The sequence below is a fragment of the Puccinia triticina genome, chromosome 5A (assembly GCF_026914185.1).
Source record: "Puccinia triticina chromosome 5A, complete sequence".
In the NCBI taxonomy this organism is placed as follows: domain Eukaryota; kingdom Fungi; phylum Basidiomycota; class Pucciniomycetes; order Pucciniales; family Pucciniaceae; genus Puccinia; species Puccinia triticina.
Genome location: NC_070562.1, coordinates 3,523,518 through 3,536,566, shown reverse-complemented (window position 1 = coordinate 3,536,566; position 13,049 = coordinate 3,523,518). Strand labels below are relative to the sequence as shown.

The following is a 13,049-nucleotide window of genomic DNA, read 5'->3' as shown; positions in this document are numbered from 1 at the left end:
CTCCGGGGGATTGTCAAAATCTACCCCCTCGAGCTCGTGGAGTAAGCATCTACTCCAACACCTCAACCTGTCCCGAGTCACACGGATAGAGGTGGCGGGATCAGCCGGATTTTTGATTCGGAGTGACTCGTCATTCCCGCCGTATTTCCCCTTCAGGTAGAGCTGCAGCTCTGCGCAAATCTGGATGCGCTCAGCCAACCGTTCGCCCTCAGTCACGTCGGCATGCGGCTGGACCAAACACAAACCAAGTCAGTCAAGGCTCACAGACCCTCACCACACAATCCCCGAGCGGCTTACATTACAGGCCAGCCGGGTCACCGTGCGTTCCAACGCCAATCAAGTATTGTTGGGCCCGTAGCCCATTTCCAAGCTATCACGCTGGACGCGTTCCTGGGAAGGCCAGCGTGTGCAATGAAGAGTGGTTAGTGTTTCTCCTCTCCAGAGGTGGGGAGGAGCAGACTCACCACCTCTAGGGCCTTTGCCACCTTGGCCGGGTCCGCCATTTAGACCTTCACCAAAACCTTGCGCAACGGGTTGCCAAGGCACGCATCAACAAATCCACGAAAATCCTCGGGTCCCGTGATCATGGCGTTGACTCCCTTGCCGTACACTTCTTCCCTCGGGATAATCCCCTGCCACTTGAGCAGGCCTTCTTCCTCGCAAGCGAGGAGGGGGATCGTCGCATCAATTGCCGCGATGCAGTTTGTCTTGAAATCGGGCCAGGTGGTGTGCTGGAGGACCGTCTTCAGCACTGCCTCGCCCTTTGGAATGACCCGCTCCCAAATCTTGGTGGTTGAGGCAATGGGCGCGGTTGGATTTGCCAGAGCTAGCTGGCCAGCAGGGGTTCGGATGTACACGTGATGCTTCACGGTGATCGCCCGGGTAGCTGGAGTGGAGGGTGGCCCACGGCCGGGTTGATGGGGAGCGCCAGGAGTCGCTGGGACGGGTCGGCCCCCGTTGGGCGCGGGCACGGTTCGTTCAGTGGAATTATCTGCCGCCGCTGGGTCGCCATCCTCAAAGAACAACCGGCAGGCCTGCGCCTGAGAGTCAGGCGGCTGACTCGGCAGCAGGTATGACTCTTGCGGCTTGCCATGCACATTGGCAAACGGCAGCGGGTCCACTCGGTGGGTGACGCTGAATCGGTTGTTGGATGATGGAATTGACATCGTCTGGGGGTACAATTGGTGTCAGCAACGGTTTGCGGGGCGGGGTGGGGAGGATAAAAAAACTACACTCACAATAATCAGGCAGTGGCTACGAAATCGGGCCGGGGACAAGGAGGGAGCAAACAACCACTGGTCAGCGGTTGAAGGATGCAAAAAAGGCGGCTCACCGTTGAATTTTTTTGGGGGGCCGGGGGGGTGCTGGATGGGATCCTGGGTGGTGGCTGGGATGTCTTGCAGCGACTGGGCAGTTGCAGAGCGGATGTGAGTGATTGATCATGGATGCGGAAAAAGGGGGGGAACTCACCGGTGAAGAAAAGTTTTGGGGCGGCTGGTGGATTGGTTCCTGGCTGGCGGCTGGGGGCGGCTGGGCAGTGGTTGGGTCCGGCGGGGGGAATTCGGTCGGGGGCCATTTCCAATGGCGGAGGTGGGAGGGGATATGGGATATGGTCGAGTGCGAAGAGGTTGGAAGATGGGAAGAATTGGAAGAATACAGGGGGCGGGGCTGAAGCTAAAAATTTTGTCTGTTGGATTTTCAGCCTTGCCCACCCACAAGCTTTTTCGCTATTGCTGTAGTAGCCCGGCTGACAGCCTCCGTTCAAAGCCTGCACGCACTGCGGACTTCACAAGAATGTCACAACCCATGTCCCGGTTCCACCCTCCGCCTATTAACTCGGCAGAGAACTTGCTACTCGCGTTGGCGAAACTAGCATCAATAAGTCTGGGCAAATACATAATCACAGGGTAAATCTTTGATTCCCAATGTGGAAGAAAAAAAAAATCGGAGGCTCACTAGCTACGCATGCCGAGCTTCACTTCAGGAATGAACCCTCTCGCCGGCCGAGCACGTCCCCGGTGAATATACTAGAGTACTTAGGACTGAGGTATTCTCAAGTAACATAATAAACTCACCTTGGAAGCAAGCATACTTGTACCTGCTCGCTGGGAAGAGATCTTACCCAATGAGTGGCTACTCGGTGCTTGCCACAGAGGAACCATCCTGAACCTTCCCACCAAGCAGGTGCTGCAGCGGTTTACGGGATCCTTTCTTGGCCAGCAGGCAGCAACAAGGAGGAGGAATCCCCTCCCGCCAGGAAGGGTTCTCGCACCCCTCGAGCACGGCTTGTGTAAAGTTCGTGCTTTCCAGTGATCGATGTCTTTTTTGTTGAGACCATAGAACCTCCCTAAATTCTCGCCGTTCCGGCCAAAGGGTACGGCAACGTGGCAGATTAATGTGCATTTCATTATTTGTCAAATATTGTCCCCATTGGTCGCTGAATCTTGATACATAAGGATCAGCATCTTCATTATGCATTTGCCGGGACTTATTGCTGCCAGTTTCGCCCACCGCTTGCTACTCTCTCTGCCAACGTTAGGTAAGTATTTCTTATCATTTCCTTTCTCCAGTATCATGATTGTAGATAGACTAACAAGAGAACTTGCTACTCTCTCTGCCGACGTTAGGTAAGTGTTTCTTATCATTTCCTTTCTCCAGTATCATGATTGTAGATAGACTAACAAGAGAACTTGCTACTCTCTCTGCCGACGTTAGAAATACAATTCCCAACCGTTGGAGCTAGAACTTTAGGCTCCGAGCCCGCTCCCCGTGCCCATTGAGATATCTTAGTGAAGGACTCAAACTGAGTCCTTACCCTTTTTTTTTTCTACTCCAATTTTTTTGCGAGATCAACAACCTCTACTGGCAAACCCTTGCAAAGCTTCCCGTCCCGCCCCGGTCCACCCGTCCCGTTTCCGTCCCATTTCAGCTCGCCCCGCCCTGTCCCGTCCCATCCCGCCCAACTCCCATCCTGTTTCCCCGCCTCAGGGTAGTCCGCCCCAAACAAAATCCTTTTGCACCTCACCCGCTGGTTTATGAGTACCAGACAGTCCAACAAAGAGCCTCTTATCCCTCTATCAGACCCCAAAAAAATCATCAGATCCGGTCAAGCGGAGCATCGAAGACGAGCACAACTAGACGCCCTTCTACAAAACAATAACCCGCTGCCGGAGATGTCTGACAAGGGAGAACAAGTGACTGCTGACGAAGACGCCAAATCACTTAACAAACGAGAACCGTCGACTACAGACAACGGTATGGCCTTAGAAGAAATGATGGGGGCTATACTGACTCTCCAAAAGACAACTCAGAGACAATTTCTGGCCGTACAAGAGCAGAATAGCGCCTGATTTGCCACATTGGAGTCCATCGCTATCAACTCGAATGCCAAGGCGGATAACCCATCAATAACTACTACTCCAGTCCCTCAATTGGATTGAATTGACCGACAACGCTTCAAATTGGACGGCCCCAGATTTAAAGGCCCTTTCCAGGCCGTCGAGCCATTCCTGAATTGGATCCAGGGAGTGGAAATCCACTTTATCACCCGCGACGTCACTAATGACGACAACAAACTTTTTATCACTGGGACCCTTCTTGATGAGACCAACCTCCTTTCTCTATACCGCAAAAAAGCAAACAGCTACAAGGGCAAGCCCTGGATCTATTTCAAGGCTCGACTGTTTGATTACACTCTGCCCGCATCTTGGCACGATGATCTGAAAGAAAAGCTCCTACACCTTACAATGGCAGACTCAGAATCATTTATTACTTATAGCAACCAGGCTCGGACACTCCAAAGCCTTTACAACTTTGATAAGGTCTTGATGTCAGATCATGACCTAGCAGAGCTGTATGGGATGCCGCGCAATCTCAAAGCTAAAGTCAAGGAATGGAAGTGGCAGGTTCTTGACGCTCCCAACTTCAAATACGGTTTCTTCGAACAACGCTGGACGCTCCCGACTTCAAATACGGATTCTTCGAACAACGCTGTGGAGTCTTCTACGACAACCTCCCCAAACGCCGGTTTCTGACCACCAACCCACAATCCTCGCCCTTGTCAAACAACTCTGGTGACCCCGACTTTGTCTGGCGTATCCATGCGTACCTAGATACGGTGGGTAAATGCCATTTCTGTAAGAAAACCTGTGGAAACGCCCCAGGCACCTGTCCAGGCCCGTGTGATCGCAACAGGGTGATCATCCCGAACTCATTTGTGACCCCCCCAAAACTGGCCAATTATGTAGCCCCACAACCATGGGCCAACCCTCAACCACCGACCAGATCATCTTCCTCCGTGCCTGGTCGTGCCATAGGCCGCCCAGCGGGGGTGGCCGCGATAGAAGACACCAACAAGCACCCTGCTCTTTCCGCAAGCTCCATCGCCATGTACCATGAGATAGATGCAAACATTCAACAGTCCGAGCTCGCTGGCCTAACCCTCGCCGAGATTGTGGCAGAAGAATGTCGCCCTTTATCAGACTCCGATTTCATCAACGATTTTGATGAGAACCCGGTTTTCTATGGCGAATGCAGCCTTTCAACAATCACCAACGCAAGCAATCGCTGCGCAGACCCGGTATTCGACGAACATTGCATGGATCACCTTTTGAATAAAGAGACCAAAGAAAAACCGTGTCTTGAGGGGTGGGTCCCCTCCTCCCTTTCTCACTTCCAGCCGCTCCACCAGTTTCACGCTGGTCGTTGCTTACGCGGCCGTATACATACAGGACGTTGGGTTAAAAACATTGTACATCGATACACTGCCGCGGTTCCGAGTTTGTTCCCCCTCACTAAACCTTTTACCACCATTCGCCTGCACTCGTCAACACCTACACTTCTCCTCTGCCCTATTTTTACTTCAAACCCTTCCTTCGCGTCTCCCACACCAATGTGCTTGCCTTCAGGGGCCCCCGGGACGAGTTCAACCTCTGCGGTAACGGCCAAGACGAAATCAATACATCAAATGTTTCTTGCCTCTATTATCACTTACTCTGCCCTCACCTTGCCTGTGAATCCCCTTCCTATTTCAATTGCCAACCATTGCCTTTTTTCTTCCATTCCTTTTATAAGAGGGGAGACTGCAAAGCCCGCACGCACTGCGGACTTCACAAGAATGTCACAACCCATGTCCCGGTGTGGTAAGCCAATCCTAAATATGGCACCAAAATCAAAGTCTTTTCCCCTCAATATAACCCTCTCTGGAATACTCAAGCACCCGCCTCCCTTAAGGATCAAGGCCAGGACAACTCATACCCATCAACAGGCCCCCCATTCTCTCTTCACCCTTTTTCCCCCTCTTCTGGATACCCACCTACACCAACTCAATAATCCTCAAGCACCCAGCTAGGCACAAGTGGGAGAAAGTCACCCATCAGACAGAGCCAGACTATTAGGAAAGACCCTGGATATTCATCATCTTTTTCTCTCTTCCCAATCCAGCATAACAACCCCATCTTGGCATTAGCCACACATTTGATAAACATAGAGATCCCATCCTGGTTAACCCTTGTCTCCTTTGGTTTCAGCCCTTCCCTTTGCAGCCACTCATATGACATGTAATCCCTTTCTTCTGATGTTTCATTTTCTCTCCACATTTCAGCCTCTTCTCAGAACTTCCCATCCCCATAGCATTTTCAGCCTCAGCCCCTTGATTGAGAATTTTCACTGTTTCATCTTTTCTTCCAACCACAACTCAGCCCCATAATATTTTGTATATAGTCTGCCCTCTTTGGCCCTAACTTTTTTTCCCCATCAGATCCTGCCCCAGAAATTCAGATAACTGGTCACCATTCACTAGCCTAGCTTATGCCATTAAATCAGAGTGGACAAGCTTGATAAGTCTATGCCAAATATATCAGGTTGGACAGACTTTACATTACCTTTACCTTGCTATTAGATTAGTAGAAAGTGAACCCTTAGACATACCTCAAGAATCCTTCATAGCCACACCTTTCCTTAAGAGTCCATACTCTTATATTCTTTTTCTTGTTCCCCTGAGAGGCAGCCCTTCAAGCACCAAATCCCTCTCAAGCTCTATTCTTCCCTCAGAGTAGTTCAACAAGTGGTGTTCCAACAGTGGCCTGAGGATCTTTATTTTTCAGTCCCTACTTTTATTTCCTAGTCTAATATAGTTACAGGATTAGCTAGTGAACTCATAAAAACCTTATACTCAACAAATTACTTACCTTAAACTACATACCTTAACACTTTAACTACATACTTTCAACACCTTATAAACCTACCACTTTCAACAAAATACCTTCATCAACTTCTTCAGAATAATCCTTTAGGCTATCTACTTTTAACAACCATATCATCAGCTTACCACACCGGTTCCACCCTCCACCTATACATAGTTGTCCCTCTCCTTACCTAACTTGGCAGAGAACTTGCTACTCTCTCTGCCGATGTTAGGTAAGTGTTTCTTATCATTTCCTTTCTCCAGTATCGTGATTGTAGATAGACTAACAAGAGAACTTGCTACTCTCTCTGCTGATGTTAGAAATACAAGTCCCAACCGTTGGAGCTAGAACTTTAGGCTCTGAGCCCACTCCCCGTGCCCGTTGAGATATCTTAGTGAAGGACTCAAACTGAGTCCTTACACTCCGCCCCAGCTACACCCGCTGACGTAGCCCTCTTTGGCTGTCACAGCCTATACTATCCAGTCCGCGCCGGCCTGCTTAAGTCAAGTCCAGCTCCGCCGCCGACGCGCCGTGGACATAGCCCCGCGCACCGCCTCGTGAATATTTTCCGCACTGTGCTGCTCCGCGCCAGCCTTGCAGAATTGGCAGCCCCCAACCTCCGCAAACCCGTGCGGACAATTTGGGTCCCTGACCCATCTTTACCATCACACCGGGCGGGTTTGGGCTGGGCGCGGACACACTTTTCTTATCATTATCAGACTTTGGCCCAGCCCGCTAGTGCTATCAAACGGCACGGGCCGGTGCGGGCTTCCTAGCGGGGGCCCGCGGGCTTACCCAATTGGATCCAAATGTGCCCCGGGTACCTACCCAAGAAGATAAACTCCAACTTGTCCGCTTTCCCATTCTCTTGATGTGAAAAATAGTCATTGCTTGAACTTGATTGCAATCTTCATGTTGCTTGTTCAACTATTTTCCTTCAGTTTTCACATCACACTCTTCATGGGTAGGTTTTGGTTGGATATTCTACTATAGAAACGTAGATATGACACATGATATCAATCAGAATCAAAATTTTAGCTTAGAAAGTGGTGTCAAAAGCTTGATGTTTTAAATGAGCGACTGGACTTGTAGTAACTAGCACATGTATAAAAGAACCCCAATTTGTACCGGTGTTTCTCTTTCATGCAGCACACCTCAGCATATCAGCAATTTTTCAAAAACCCTGTCAAAATACACTTTCCAACAACCAATCTTAGTTCCAACTTCTCATGACTATCCATCTAGCCTACTTGTATCAATTTGACCTTTATCAGCTACACTGTAGTGTCCATGCCTGCTTATGGAGTCCAAAAGAGTGCTACTGCTTGTAACAACAATGATGTTATTGTCTTGTCCAGCTCAATCACCAGTCCTACATCATCCATCACTCCGCAAACCAATGCTGACAACGTCAACGTTCAAGAGAAATCTGTGGTTATATTTTCATCTTCTTCCACTCCGACTGGTACTATTACACCCAAGTCAGACTCTCAAGATGTGGATGCTGATAGCGAAGATGGTCAAGCAAAGAAGCGCCAACTTACAAGCAAGTTTGAAGACCATTTTGAAAGACTAGTTGAAGGTATGCAGGCTCAGAATTTCCCTCTTATTCCGCTATTGAGTGAAACTGAATTTTTTGATTCATCCTGTACTTGCCTTAAGTAGGTACTTTGTTGAAATTGATTTGCAATTACTGCAAGTACAGTCTCTCTGCAGCATCTGCGGCCGGGACAAACCACCTTTGACGGCACTCTGAGAAATTCTTCACAGAGCACGGTGGTGTGACTAACAAACAGGCTGTACTCACATGTGGCTCGCGTTTGGTGTGGATTTTTTCTCAAGAAGAAACTTGTGAAAAGCTGGCAATGATGGTTATCAAGCATCACCAGGAAAATAAAATAGCCAGTTGATGACAAGTGACATCACACCAGCTCCAGCCAACTACCCGCCATCTATCCAATATCTATCCACCATCTACCCCAATCTCCCAACCATCTCCTCAACTTCCAAAATTTACCAAGGAGGTCCTGTTCAGTTTTTGATGAGACCAACTGATCCTCAGTTCTGTCCAGCTGATACTCAACTTTGGTACCCAGCTCATACTCAGCTTTTTTGCTCAGCTTTTTCACACAGCTCACTCTCAAAATTGGAATAAAGCCTTTTTACCAGTCCTTGCCCAGGTGATGCTCAGCTTTGTACTAGTGCTGGCGCAGCTGATGCTCAGCTTTGTACAAGTGCATGCTCAGCCTTCCCTAGTCCTGTCCCAGATGATGCTCAGCTTTGACCCAGGCCTGGGCCAGCTGGCCAGCTGATGCTCAGCTTGCTGAGTATCAGCTGATCCAGGCCAGGGAAAAAGATGAAAATCAGCTTGGACAGGACCAGAGCTGAAAAACAGCTAGAATAGGGCCAAAGCTGTGTTGAGGGGCACAGGGTCGCAGGACTGAGAGTACCGGACTGTCTTGTGACAGGTGGAGCAGACACAGAACAATGTGGTTGATATTCAGTGAGTAAGAGCTCTATGGATCAAGGGCTCTGATAGACTAAATACATGACCAAAGATTGACTATGGTGTAGAAGCATACTGGGATAATCATATAAGCATATATGTACTCTAACAAGCTGAGCATCAGCTGAGCCAAGGCCAAGACTGTGCATCAGCTGTGCCAGGGCCAAAGATGACCATCAGGTAGCCGGTGCCAAAGCTGAGCATCAGCTGGGCCTGGGCAAAAACTGAGCATCATCTGGTTTTTTCACATTGAGTGCTTTAATCCTGACACCTGTCATGTGAGCCCTAGATGTCCTGGTGGAGAGGAGCAGCATTGGAGCAGTGTTGGAGCTGAAGCCAAAGCTGCATCATGTCACTTGTCATCAAGTGAATACTTTTTTTTCCTGGTGCATGAATATCCGTTCAGCATTGTTGAGCACAAGGGCTTCATTGATTTCATGAAGGCCGCCCAACCAAAGTTTGCAATTACCTGACAAATGACCTTGAGGAAAAATTGCATCAGTATCTACAATTGGTACATACAAGGAAATCAAGATTACAAAGATGGCAAAGGCCAGCCAAATTGCTTTAACAACCAATTTGTGGATGTCATCAGATCTTGCCGGCTACATGGTCGTAACGGCGCATTACATTGCTGAAGATTGGGAATTGACCAAAAGTATCATCAGCTTCTGTCCTCTCTTGTCCCCACACATCGGCCAAGTCATTGCGGATTGTATCAGTCAAGTCTTGATTGAGTGGAATTCCCTCCAAAAAGTTGCTTTTGTTACCCTTGACAATGCTAGCTTCAACAACCTTGTGATTTCATAACTTGAAAGGTTTATTAATGATTGATCTCAATTGTTAGGCCGACCTGCAACCTCAGCCTACTTCCATCTTTGATGATCAGCCCACATCATCAACCTTGTAGTCACAGATGGCCTCAAAAAAGTCTGTGGGCCAGTTGAGCTCCTCTGAGAAAGTGTCAAGTATATCCATGGCTCATCAGCAAGGATAGAAGCATTTGAAAGGGCTATGGAAACCTCGCACATTGATCCAAAGAAGAAACATTCTTCAAAGGATGTCCCGACCCGGTGGAACTCAACTTATTTGATGATCATGTCATCAACACCCCTCAAATTAGCCTTCCAACAGCTTGCGATGGACAACAAGAAATTCAAAGTCAGTCCCTTGGCTGTTGACTGGGATCAGCTCAAAGTTATGGAGAAGTGCTTGGAGCAATTCTTCAAAGGTTAGCTTATATTATTCTCTCATTTTTTTGCAATTGAACCAATAAGTTGACGGTTGATTTTTGTTTGTAACTAACAACAGCCATGTTGGATTTGAGTTGTACAAAATACCCAACAACTAATCAGACTTACTGTGCTATGAAGAAGATAAAGAGACAACTAGCTCAAATGACCAACGTCACCAAAATAATACAGCCAATGAAGGAGAAGTTCAACAAGTACTGGGGCACAATGGAAGAATTTGTGGCATCCCTCAATCCTTGTTACAAGATTTGATACCTGCATTTTAGTGTTGAGGAAATGCAAGGTGCCCAAGAAACATCCAAATTCTTGGCTCAAGTTTGTTCAGCAATAATGAATCTCTGGAATATGTACATTCCTTCCTGCGCTAATGACACACCAACCATGACGTCGGAAAGCCCCAAGCAAGTCAACAATGAGGACACCACTCAATTCCTCAGGTACATGGAAGGATCAAGTGATGCCTTCCAGTCAAATGCTCCGGTGTGGTAGATGGAAAAGTGGGAAAATAAAAAGTTTTTTCTATGCCACATAAGTACTCATACTAGGCCTCAAGATACCACAAAATGGATTCTATGGCCAATCTCACCGCTAGTAACCACTGAAGGCACCCCTGGGCCCCCTCTAGTGTGGAAGTTACACCTCATGGACACCTATCACATGGCCAGCCCCAGTAAACCAGCTGTCACCTTCCTCAACCCAAGTTTCACAGTAGTACACTTATACATATCACAGGATACAAACATAAATCTCCCTGTCAGGCTAAATCATTACATATTAGCTAAATACACTCCTTTATATACATAGTATGACATCATTTACACTGTTTCTGCAGCCTCAGAATTTGTGTATACACTAATTACCCCTGTATGACAGCTCATGCAGTCTACTGTCACCTTATGGATGCGTTGGAATTTTCTGTTGTATATTCTGACATCATGTATGCACCCCTGGCATGTTTAGAATGTTTTGCTGTATATTCTGGCACCATTCATGCGCCCCTGAGGGGTCATTTGTATCTACTCCCACCAGCTGAAATCCCTCACCCTGTTGTCTAGATTAGCTGAAACCCTAACCCACCAACCCCTCTGGGACTCCCCTGTTGTCTATAAAAGGAGCTCTCTCCAACCCCAGTGGCCGGCTCCCCAGTTCCTCACCCAGAACTCATAAGTCACCCAACACTCATCCACACTCAAATCCTAAAACCCTTATAATAAAGGAATTAAACCCTTATAACAAATTAATTAACACACTTACATGTTGCCAGTCAAACAGATTTCATCTGGAACAGACCAGACCTATCACTTAATAAAACTTGCCAAGCTGAGCTTGGTGGGTCTTGTTGACTGATAACAGAAGGGCAGAGCTTGCATGTCAGGGCGGGTCTCTATTGTGGCCGCGCTCTGAATCTTAACCTTAGCTATATTCTAAGGTTCTCAGCTGGTCTCAGCTGTCACGACATCTGTCGGAGCTCGACTTGGCCGCAGCACAAGGAGGAAAGCCGCGCCTCCGTCTGGAGGGGCTGGTTGAGCGTATACAACCAAAGTCCAAGGGACTCGAAGATATGGTCCTGTCTAGGACAGGGAAGAGAGAAGGGGAGAAGGCCCAACTTACCTAGTGAAACCGGGAGTTGGGTCGAGTGCAGAAAGGATGAGAATGAGAAAGAGATGGATCAAGTAAAAACCCCAATCGTTGTGTTTGGCGTGTGTGGTTGAATGCAACAAATAAGGCGGGTGTGGTAACTGATCTGGGGCTATTCCTGGTAGGAACAGTCCCTGATACTTATACCCCAGCTATGCTGGGTTAACTTGTGGTTCAATGTGCACCGGCACTCTACAATCTATCCACCTGGGAATCTTATTAGAAGATGCCCAGGTATTGCTCACTCACTCACTCGAGGTTGGTGAGTCTAATGTCATGCTTCACTTGGGCTGGTCTGCCCACTCGGGGGCAACACTTGAGTGCGCTCTTTAGTCGGAGGGATTGCTTGGTTGCAGGCCGCTCTCACTCGCAGCGGCCTGTAATTTGTCGCCATCTGTGCTGTCTTGACTAGCAGACTGCTGACATTGCAACTCCATCATACCCTTCAAAATTCAGCAAAAGGGTTTCATTACCACTTTTGAGTCTTACACTGTGTCCGCAATGAGGCGGACACAATATTTTGGGGTTCGGACCCGGCCCGGCCTGTCCAACATTGTAGCGGGTTGAGCCGGGTTAGCCCGCAAGCAGCCCAAACACGCCCGATTATCATCCTTAGGTTGATTACTTGTGTGTTTGAGAACCCTTAAAATTTAAATCTGATCTTTCAGGATTCTAAATTTATGCTAACATTTTACAGACTTACTTTGCACACTGCGGAAAACTCTTTGCGCACTGTGGGGGTTGTCTTCTTGATGTCCAGCCCCCAGTGCGCACTTCTGCCACGGCTCTTTGCGCACTGTGTGCTCCCCCAAAAAAACTCCTTGCCTTTTGTGAGATATTTTTGGATGAATCAATAGAATGAATTCTTATGATCCCCCAAAAAAATAATCAAGTCAGTTAGGATTCTCTTTGAGCCTAGGGGACATTGGCAGGAAAAAATCATATTTTGACGCGGAAAGCATTAAAAATGCTACTTCCTGTGTCCCAGTAGCCACAAAAGCTTCACAGTATAATAGTGCATGTGCAATTTCACAGCCTGATAATTTTTCAGAATTTTCACCAGCTTTCCTGTATGTCAAATAGGTATTGCTGCAATTTAACCATGTTGGGGCAGCAATCAATTCCCTGGTCTCCTCAGTGATGGGTGTGATTTTTTTTAGCTTGATTAAAGCTTTGGAATCTCTTATTGGCTGTAAGGATTAAAGCTGGGCCCCCTCAAAGAGGTAGGTCATTGAAAATTCATGTGTTTTTTGGAGGAAAAATAGTTTTTATCCAAAGGAGTGGGTATTTCTCAGGGAGATTTTACAGCAACACAAAGAAATCATAAGTAAATTATTTAATAAAACTTTCAAGTGATGATTTCATATACCATTCTAGAAATTTGATTATGTAATCCCCCTGAAAAAGATTTATGAATTTATGATTTATGCATGCATAAATCAACTTTGAACACCATAATTACAGGTG

General features: G+C 47.6%; 1 protein-coding gene across 1 annotated transcript; it reads left to right on the top strand.

Annotated features, from left to right (window-relative positions):
* Window positions 1–3,173: 3,173 nt before the first annotated feature.
* On the top strand, window positions 3,174–3,350 carry PtA15_5A436 (uncharacterized protein; the record flags this gene model as incomplete). Its single annotated transcript, XM_053169197.1, has 1 exon — window positions 3,174–3,350. One exon carries the CDS (start codon window positions 3,174–3,176, stop codon window positions 3,348–3,350), a length of 177 nt encoding a protein of 58 aa, XP_053020418.1.
* Window positions 3,351–13,049: the final 9,699 nt, after the last annotated feature.